The sequence below is a fragment of the Sinohyriopsis cumingii genome, chromosome 13 (assembly GCF_028554795.1).
Source record: "Sinohyriopsis cumingii isolate HCF-2022 chromosome 13, ASM2855479v2, whole genome shotgun sequence".
NCBI classification, from domain to species: domain Eukaryota; kingdom Metazoa; phylum Mollusca; class Bivalvia; order Unionida; family Unionidae; genus Sinohyriopsis; species Sinohyriopsis cumingii.
In genome coordinates this window covers 64556988-64566801 of record NC_142973.1, presented here as the reverse complement: position 1 = coordinate 64566801, position 9814 = coordinate 64556988, and the positions used below count along the sequence as shown (strand labels likewise).

Sequence of the window (9814 nt, the reverse complement as noted above, 5' to 3'; positions counted from 1 at the left end):
TTAAGACAAACGAAATGAAAACATTTTAAAAGTGGCTGACCTCAATTGGGGTTACAGTGTAACATTGCTAGAGTTGACCTCAAAATGCTTCTCTATAGGTATGTATGGGAAATCCCATGTAAACATTACGTATAGGTTTCACATGGGAGTGGCATTAACGGGTCAAAAGTATTTATGGGATCAAAAGTGCTTATGAAGACATGGTAAAAATAAAATGCTCGCTCTGCTATTGATATGGGCCATTTCTGTGTTGAAATATGTATGGGGTCGTACATGAAACGTAATGTTAACAATTTTAAATATTATCCAACACACACTGTTTGATTACAATCCCAAAACACCCCCGTATCTAACACTTATATAGGTCTACGGGAATTTAACATGGAAAAAAGACGCATCATAATTTTGGGGGGATCTTGGAGAATTTAAAATGGGAATAGCTATCTACTGTCCAATACTTTGTAATCTACTATCCAATTACTTAGTTATCATTCATCTAGCACCCCATATACTCATGATCCAATGCGCCTTGTGGAGTGTCTAAACTCCCCACACCTACTATCAGACGAAAAGGGTATGATGTAATAAAAAATGATGAAATCACACAAACATATTAATCAACACACAACATGTACAGTCCAATTGGATGATACACACTATCCAAAACGCCTTGTGTAGTGCCTAACAACTCACACCTTCTATCAGATGAAAGCGGTATGATCTATAAGAAGTGATGAAATGACATATATTATCCAGCACACCACCTACACTATCCAATATCCACTTTTATGTACTATCCAATACCCACATTTTATATACTATTCAGAACCCACCTTTTTACTATCCAAAAGACACCCTTACATCCAACAACCACTTGTGAGCACTATCCAACACCCATTTATTTTACATACTGTCCAATAATCATTTTTTGTGAGTGATCAAGACCAATACACTTACTAAAGAATGATAAGAGTGGGAGTGCATTACAAACATTATATTTACATATTACACACAAACCTACTATTGCACAAAACGGTGGGATGTAAAAGAAGGGAATGAAATATACATACACTATCATACAAAAGCAAGGGTGGATAGCAATTCTGGCGAACGCACTGATCTATATGGAAAAAGCAGGTACGTGATGGTAAATATCCGTCTTTATTCGTCACGCGGACGTGAAGGAAAACATTACCATGATCAATAGAAAGAAACGTAAAAGACCATATACATCCAACTTCTCTTTCAGATAAAAAACAAAACACAATATTATTTTAAAAATTCAACATGTTTACTAAGAAGATCACTAATACAAGCATTAATATAAGCAAGCACTATTTCAGCATGAATGTATTTACAAGGTTAAAAATGTTGTGAAGTCAAACATGACTTCCAATGATCTAAGGCATCGTCATTTTGCCATAGATGTACACTATGTTTCTGAGCCAAAGACAAGAGACACTCATAATAATTATCTAACTTATCGTCATTTCCAGAGTATTCACGATCAAAGCAAGTCACTAAATGTTCTAAGGGGAATTCCAGAATGCGTTGATGAAGAAAATACACACACTATTCTCCACAAAAATGTAATCTTATCCTGATAATCTCACGCAATTGAATGAAGTTGATACAGCATCTCTTCTCATAAAACCATTGATATCGTCTTGCAGAAGAAGTAATCCATAGGAATGAAAGTATTCAAAACTGTGATAGTTGGGAAAGTAGACGGCTACCCAGTGGGTTCCTGGTGGATGACACTCGTCTGTGTCCATGACATTTGCTTGAACATCTTTAAGCTTAGCAAACATCACAGGATTCCAGGAAGATGTGTATAAAGGTTCCAAGGTATTCATATTTTGTTTTCACAGGTAACGATAAGTCATTAATTCACACATTACATTTCCTTCAAAATTTTTACTAAGTCCAAGAACTACGGGGCTTGTCTTCACTATGTTGCCAAAGAGCTTTGGTTTCAATATACGTCACTGGTGGTCGAGAAAAAATCATGTCTTCTGAGACGAGAATCATAGCCTTTTTCAGATACTCTTCCAACTTTTCTGCTTGATTCATCTTTATACTTTTGGGCGTGTTGTTTCTGACTTGGATGATAGATTTTACATCACGACAATGTTCTCTGGAGTGCAATTAAAGTTCATAAAGTATATCCTCCTGCGCAATTGTCGTACAAAATACTGTAGCTGATGTTGGTACCTAACTGTCATCTGGTTTCAAACAGTGTCAAGAAAGATCCCAATAAATCTTTCTCTGCATGGTTAGGCTCAAGTGGTCTGGTAAACTATATATATAGTACAAGAATAATCTCTGTGAGTGTGGTGTGGAGAACGTGTACCAAAAACTCAGATTATAGTTTTTGATATATATATATATATATATATATATATATATATATATATATATATATATATATATATATATATATATATATATATATATATATATATATATATATATATGTATATGTAGAGAGAGAAAGAGGGAGAGAAAGATCACCCATTCATTCAGCTTTCAGAACGTGAAGAAGAAAATGGAAGAGTCAAGCAAATTGTCCTTCTGAGGAGAGATTTACAGAGTCATTTCGAAAATATTGCTTCAGATAAGACTACGGACTATTCTTCTTGAAATAAAAGTCAGAATACTTGCTATATCTGTCAAGAGAATGGTAATTGTGTTCCAGAATGTCGACACGGTCAAAGCAAAGGAAGGACAGGAGAAAGGAAATAAAAAGGTAAAGATACGTGTTATCATTGTCAGAAAAAGGGACAGTAGTTATCACAGTGTCGTCCAAAAAGAAAAAAGAAAACAAGCAAGAGACGCAGAGGCAGAATAGTTCTTCAGAACCCATAGCCGTCAAGAAACGCAAAGATAACGAAAAGTAACAACAGAAGATGAAATTGAAGTCGGTGAAGAAATTTGAAAAAGAAGAGACAGACAGTGGAAGAAATAAATAGATTTTTGTGGTGTGTTATTCAGTTTTCATTGTGATTTAACTGAGAATATACTAAAGAAAACATTCTATGGATAAGACACTTAAAAAACACATTCATATGCACACACATTAAAGTATGGGAAATGGATTTTAAGTCTTACTTGATTTATGCAATCATTGAGTGATCTCTCTTTTCTAAGAGATACAGATGGCGCTCTAAAACGGGCCATTGTGTGTTTGTTTTTTATTTTTCAGACGATAAATTATGGACTTGATATCATCAACCTTAGCTGTCTCAATATCTTTCCAAAGATTTTGTTGATGTTGCTGCTTTGGCAGTGGTGGTAGTAGCTAGGTCAATTTGAACCGGAGGCTTGAGTGGTTTATGCATAATAGGATTCCAGGATTATTACAGGGTTTCATTTGATCAGCTTCACAATGGACTGGCAAAAATTTGGTTAGTTATAGATTCGTGTTAACCACTGAACTCAATGCGATACCTGTGGTGGTCATTTTTCTTTCACCTATGTAATAACAGGATGACACTTGGTTATTTTGATTTCAATCATTTTGGAAGACAGATATATAAATCGAGTATATATGCTGGGGTAAACTGTTCCATAACTTGATAGTTGAGCATAAAAAAGATTTATTTGTTAGCTGTATAAGATAGACTTTTCTACATTCTTTTAAAGGTAGTCGGCCACATTCTCTTTATACAAAAATCTAGAGATAACACACTAACATATATGCTAAGTCCTGTTACAATTCTTGCGGTTTCCTTTGGAGTATTTTCTAGTCAATTAGAATCGGTTTCGATACAACTACATCGGCATACTCTACAACTGGTCTGATGAAAGATATATATTGTAACAAACCTCGATTATATGTGCCCAACTTTATATTTATTTCCTTAGCGGAGCTTCACCGTGTACCGTCTACTCAAAACAACAAACGCTCGTCCATTTTGGATGCTATTTCATGAGCTCAAATAAAGAATATCCGATAATTTTTGAAAATTTGCGTCTCACCCAAGTTACTATTCATAAAGATTTGCAGTTAACACGCACGAGCACTAAAAATGTCGATAAAAGGTTCCTTTTTCGTAATAAATCAGTTTCGAGGCATCAAAGCTTTCTTAATCAGCTGAGCGTCCCCCAAAATATATTTCGGTATCCGGAGCCTGGGTTTCAGATCAGTGACGTCAGGGGCCACATGTGTTAGGGATTGGGAACAGAGTATATCAAGTGCGACTCGGGGGCAGCGTTCGAGTCGCATCCCAGCGCTCGAGTGAGTATTAGAGGTACGTGATTTTCTAGAGTACGGGTGTTGGCTGGGGTAAATTTATTGTTGTTGTTGTTGTGGGGTTTAACGCATTTTTCAGCACACGATAGGCTATACATGGCGGCCAGTATTAATGGTGGAGGAAGAACCAGGGAAAACCCCGGAAAGAACCACCGACCCACGAGAAGCTACTGGCAAGCTTTCTCACATACCCACATTGGCTGAATCCTAGACTCGAACCGCCGCAGACAGAGGTGAGATGGTAGTGATGCGTAACGAAGAGCGCTTTAGACCACTCGGCCACTCGGGGCCCCCAGGTAAATTTAGAAAAGGTAATAACAGAATAGATAACCTTGAACAATAAGTCTTTTTTATTAGTCATCACTTAGCACAAATTGTTTTTGAACTTTAGAGAAACTTTGATACATATTTCTCCTCACACTCAGGCAATTTCACACAAATGGACACGATAGGGATCCATAGATACCAATCTACATGTGCTTGCAGTACTGCGCACTTATATAAACTCGACAAAACAGTGATGTAACATATACATTTTCTTCTGCTTGAAAAGTAAGGCTCATAAAAAGTTCTTTCAAAATTTATTTCAAAATTCTTGTATGTATTGAGCGGACGTAACGCACATCACCCCAACCAGCTCCATTCTGCGTTAACTTTAAGTTAAATCAATGTTGAGATGTAAGTAAATCCAAAGATCTAGCAAATTGTGAATATTTTCTTTCGTCCAGATTTATCATATAAATTCTTGTATACTTAGAAATATCCAGTCAACATATTTTATAAACGATTTGATTAAAACTTACTTAATTTTCCATTGGTCTTATTCAGTTGCAGTTATTTTCCTGTTGAAAGTACTGCAGTAAAAGTTACACTTTTGGATTTACAATTCACTCAATGGATTCAAAATGGTATACCCTAACAAGGAAACGTAAAGAACCATGTATTAATATAATATGTGAATTCTTTTATTTAGAAATGTTACTGAATTTATTATCTTACTTATCGTGTTCAGTATAAGATGTTGTTGTTCTCAGTGCAAATTTGAGTAGTCTTATCTTTGTCTGCGTGTTATTACGAACCCATTTAGGTTAAGAAAGTCTAGTCAGGTAACAAACCATTGTCATAGTGGTGTGGTATGTGGCTTCAGTGACCTGGTTGTTTCTTTGTGTATTCCTTCTTCTCTCTATCCTATTTCTCTTTTCTTCTGTTTCCCTCAGTATGTATATATGTATGTATATATAAACACACACACATCGAACAATGTATGTATTCTGTCACTTGTTTGGACGCACTTTATTTTAATCTCCCTACTTCAATTCGTTACCCTGTAGTACATAAGAGCCGCCACAAACCTATATCTCAGCTCACATCACCAGGACAAAGAAAACAGTAGTTTATATGGAAACTCACGTGCAGAAACTTACTGTGGGATTCTAACAGTTTTTCTTATTTTTATTATAATTCCAGTTTCGGGAGCGATTTTTTTCTTCTCAAAAGCTGAAAACCAAATTGGGGAAAAACCATTGTGGCACTTTAAGAAACTTACAAACGTTTAGGCAAATACTATTACGATAGATTTCCTTGTACTAGTCGCTTTGACTAAATGAAAATATGTTTTATAGAACGTCAATCTCTTTAATGTGCTGTTTTGAATCTTCAAACTCACTAGTATAACTCGGTTATCTAAAAGTCTCAATAACCAACGACATAAGAGATAAACATACAGAGGAAACTTTCATTTTAAATTTCTTGCTATTCTTACCACTATTTTCCAATTACGAAATAAGGTCAAACTCGAAATAAATTAAAAATCATCATTTTTCTTTAATTAAGAAAAAGTACGATATTGAAAAACATGCTCTTAAAATAAAATGGCTTAATTTCAGTTCGAAACGATTAATACTTGGATATAGCTAATAACACAAGAAGATAACGCTGAATTAAATATACTTAGAAAGAGCCACCTCTGACCGTCGGTGACGACAGCTGCACGTGAACTTTATCATTCTGTTCATCATTCTAAACAGTATTACTGATGCAGTTATCCACTCATTCGCAACTTCCATGTCTATTCAACACATCATACCTTGAATATATGTCAATAGATTGCATTCGGAGCACCTTGACTATTTACGAAACAAGGATTGACCGAGAAGCTGAGAATGCATAGAACTATTTTTTTCATTCGTAACTTCTCGGTCAGTCCTACAAAATCCAGTCATGGAAATAGAACAAATTGTAATTTCTTTTCTTGCATTTAAATTTACGGAGAACAAGAGTACGTGATTTTTGTGTAAATAGCTGCGCAGACATACATCACAGGCATAATATTGTCTCAAAAAATAGTTGAAGACGGTCTGATATTCATCTGCTCGCTATCATATTAACGAAGGTTTTGAACAACACAGGGGGAATACCAATGCTCAAAAAATAGTTAAAGACGGTCTGATATTCATCTGCTCGCTATCATATTAACGAAGGTTTTGAACAACACAGGGGGAATACCAATGCTCAAAAAATATGTATACAATTTCAAATAAGAAATTTACAAAGCTTATGTATTGAAAATGGATAGACCAATATCTGCTATACTTGAGAAACAGCATCCGTATGGGACTATGTTTCCACAGCAGCTGACATCTTGCAATTTACTGTCAGAATTTCAAGAATGATACAAGGGTTTAAGCCACCCTTTTTTCCATAGCATTAAAACTACCCAAAAAAATAGTAACTTGTTTCGTATTAGTAGAAAATACCTTAGACTTAACGACTTGTCCTGCTTTTATGATTGCTAATAAACTTGTAACAAGTTTACTTGTGACAACTGATGTATCATATACACCCATACTTGTTATCTCTCATGCATCCACTATCAGATGTAATATTAGAATGAACATAGGTATAAAATGTTCACATTTAACTTTTTCATAGACAGCAAAAGGAAATTAATGAACTTGCTGGCTAATAATTTTAAATTTGATACGTATTAAGGTACAGTATATTTTTTATTAGTTCGACAATTAATTCTTTCGTCCGGATTCCTAGTTCCCACTCTCTTGTAACTCCAGTGCATGAGAGAGACTGGTGCTCTTGCATATAGAATTATGGCCTAAAACATGGGGGACAGTGATTTGAAAAGAAACAATTAAGATCGAGTATGTCATTTTAATCGTGTTTTTTCTTTTGCATAACATGAAAGAGGACTCTGGTCCTAATGTTTCTCGTACGTTTTATTAATTATGAATAGATGTAGTTTCGTCAGATTATACCGTATTCGGTAGTTGATACTGAGTATACGCGTTTGATGTCGACGACAATGTTCTTTTTGTTATACAGTCTGGTCATGGACAAGTACGTCTGCAGTTTATTTCCGGCAACAAAATCATTCGCATATTCGTTGTCAACTGGTTGCGTAAATATAACGTCCTGACCCTGCGGAATATGAGATGCTAATTTACAAAATAGTGCCTTGGCAACGGATGGATTATCTGCATACAGTGGATACATTCTGTAACCCATATCCGCGGGTCGAAGTACACCATATCCACATATCCTTCCGCTTTTAAGTGCAACGTACGTTTTGGCAATTGGACTTTCCGCCCAGTTACTTATATAAACCGGTCGAGATACGGTATGAAGTTCACTGTCGTAATCAATGACATCATCAAATCTAATATATGCGGCGGGGACTATTTCGAAATCTTCAACCGGAACATCTTTGACAAAGCTAGGATTAACTGGACCTTGGTTGTAATGGAAGGTGTATGACTTGATTGTCCAGCCGAACTGCTGATAGAAAGTTATTCTGTTGGACAAAGCGGTCCCACCCACGTTTTTTTCTTTCATCACTTCCATAACAGCGCGGAATAACTTCCGCCCAATTCCAAGCTTTCTGTATTTTTCTTTCACAATGTTCAATCCAGAGGAGGCGACATCAGTACCATGTGCCAGGATCCCGTTGTGCCCTGACGAATAAACATAGATCATGCGGGTCATTTTGATTTATTGCTCACTTCCCTCATTTAGCTGTTTATCAGATTTTCTTTTCACGTATGATAGGTTGTTCACTTTCTCAAACAAAAATGTGAAACTTGGTGAGTGTGAACAAAAAATTCTGTTTGTCATCGTTATATGCATTTTGCTATTGCCCTTTTGAAATATTGCCCTTCTCTTCATTCTCAGTGCAAGATCAGGATTTTGAATTCAGTGTATTTGAGAGTTATTGCTAAAAGAAGAGATTATTTTGTATTAATTACTTACGTATTGTTTAATTTATATTCTATTTAATTTTGGGTACAATGAAAATGTGCATTAACAGCATGAGAAACACACTTATACTTTTTACAGATTGAAAACCAACATTTGCCCCATTAAAAAAGAGTATTTTTTCAGATATACAGGAAAATTTTTGAACAAGCATCAGCAGGTGAGACTTTTAGAACAAATTATTGTCTCCATACGGGCAATTACCATCACGTTGACCAGTCTTACCTATCACTTCCCCGTCGTCCTTGACCACAATGACAAGCCCACTTGGGTCCGTATTGAAGACACATTCCAGATAGGACTTTTCCATGTTCCAATTATTCTCTGACGTCAGATCATACAACCCTTGAATATCGCACCTGCGCATAGGTCGTATTTCGTACTTGACGTTGTGTACATCAGAGGTCGATTCGCTTGTATAACATCTATAAATTAATCAGAAGAAAAAGCCTTATTTATAATTGTAACAAGAGCACTAACAACAACAACAACAACTACTACTACTACTAATAATAATAATAATAATACCACCACAACCATCAAATTATGTTCCGAACAGCCTTGGTCAGCTGTCGTACTGTGTCACTCCGCAAAGCACTTTGCTCCCATTGCCTCGGTAGCAAATAGTCATGGATATGCTGACGTGCCGTTAAATGCCAAACAATTAAGCAACGAGATTTTTTAGAAATCCTCGAAAAGATGACTATTCTTACTGTAAAACCTCAAAAATTTATATTTACGAGCAAACCTTTTTGACTTCTGATTTCTTACCTTTGGTTATCGAACATTCCTGAGCTGATGACATTTTTCTTTAATTTAAGAATTCCGCCGTACGATGAAACAGGTCGTTGATAGAACTGTACAAGTTTGGAACATGAACGAAACATGCTGCGGAAAACGCTACAGTTCCCTGTTGAGTGTTTTGTAAGTATTTCTTATCGGAGCGACTTATCATGAGAAAACCGCAGATGGTCATGGTGGTATTATCTCTGCCTGTGATTGAGACACAAACAGTGTTTGTAGGTAAGTTCACGATTACGCAAAAGATCCAATAGATCTCTATAAATAATTCTCATTTTGTTAACAAAATTGCTGCATTTAATTTTAATCCTTGCAGAAATTACAAATTTGGTCAAATATATTTAAATCATGTATCAGAAACACGGGTATTGTAAAAATGACCTTAAAGCAAACTTTCCGTATAATAATGAAGGTGTGAAGACACTGAAAATTTTCAAAGTGTTAAAATCTTGCATAACTCCTCATGACGGAAGCATATGATAATTGGAAACT

At 35.7% G+C, this 9814-nt stretch overlaps 1 protein-coding gene and 1 long non-coding RNA gene across 6 annotated transcripts in view; one reads left to right on the top strand and one right to left on the bottom strand.

Moving 5' to 3' along the window:
• Positions 1 to 7406: 7406 nt before the first annotated feature.
• The window catches only part of LOC149785729 (uncharacterized), a 28917-nt gene continuing 26509 nt past the window's right edge, over positions 7407 to 9814 (bottom strand). For 3 of the 4 annotated variants that reach the window (XM_089979606.1, XM_089979609.1, XM_089979610.1), the window contains exons 2-3: positions 8747 to 8946; positions 7407 to 8220 (exon numbers count right to left, since the gene is read on the bottom strand). In XM_089979606.1, the coding sequence (XP_089835732.1) occupies positions 7514 to 8220; positions 8747 to 8946 (907 nt within the window). In that variant the 3' untranslated portion in view covers positions 7407 to 7513. Of the gene's footprint in view, positions 8221 to 8746; positions 8947 to 9292; positions 9427 to 9814 lie in introns of those variants that run through there. The other variant, XM_089979607.1, reaches the window with a different exon arrangement.
• The window catches only part of LOC149785728 (uncharacterized), a 28520-nt gene continuing 28022 nt past the window's right edge, over positions 9317 to 9814 (top strand). The window contains exon 1 of one of the 2 annotated variants that reach the window (XR_016425446.1): positions 9317 to 9445. This is a non-coding gene — a long non-coding RNA (uncharacterized LOC149785728). Of the gene's footprint in view, positions 9446 to 9491; positions 9545 to 9814 lie in introns of those variants that run through there. The other variant, XR_016425445.1, reaches the window with a different exon arrangement.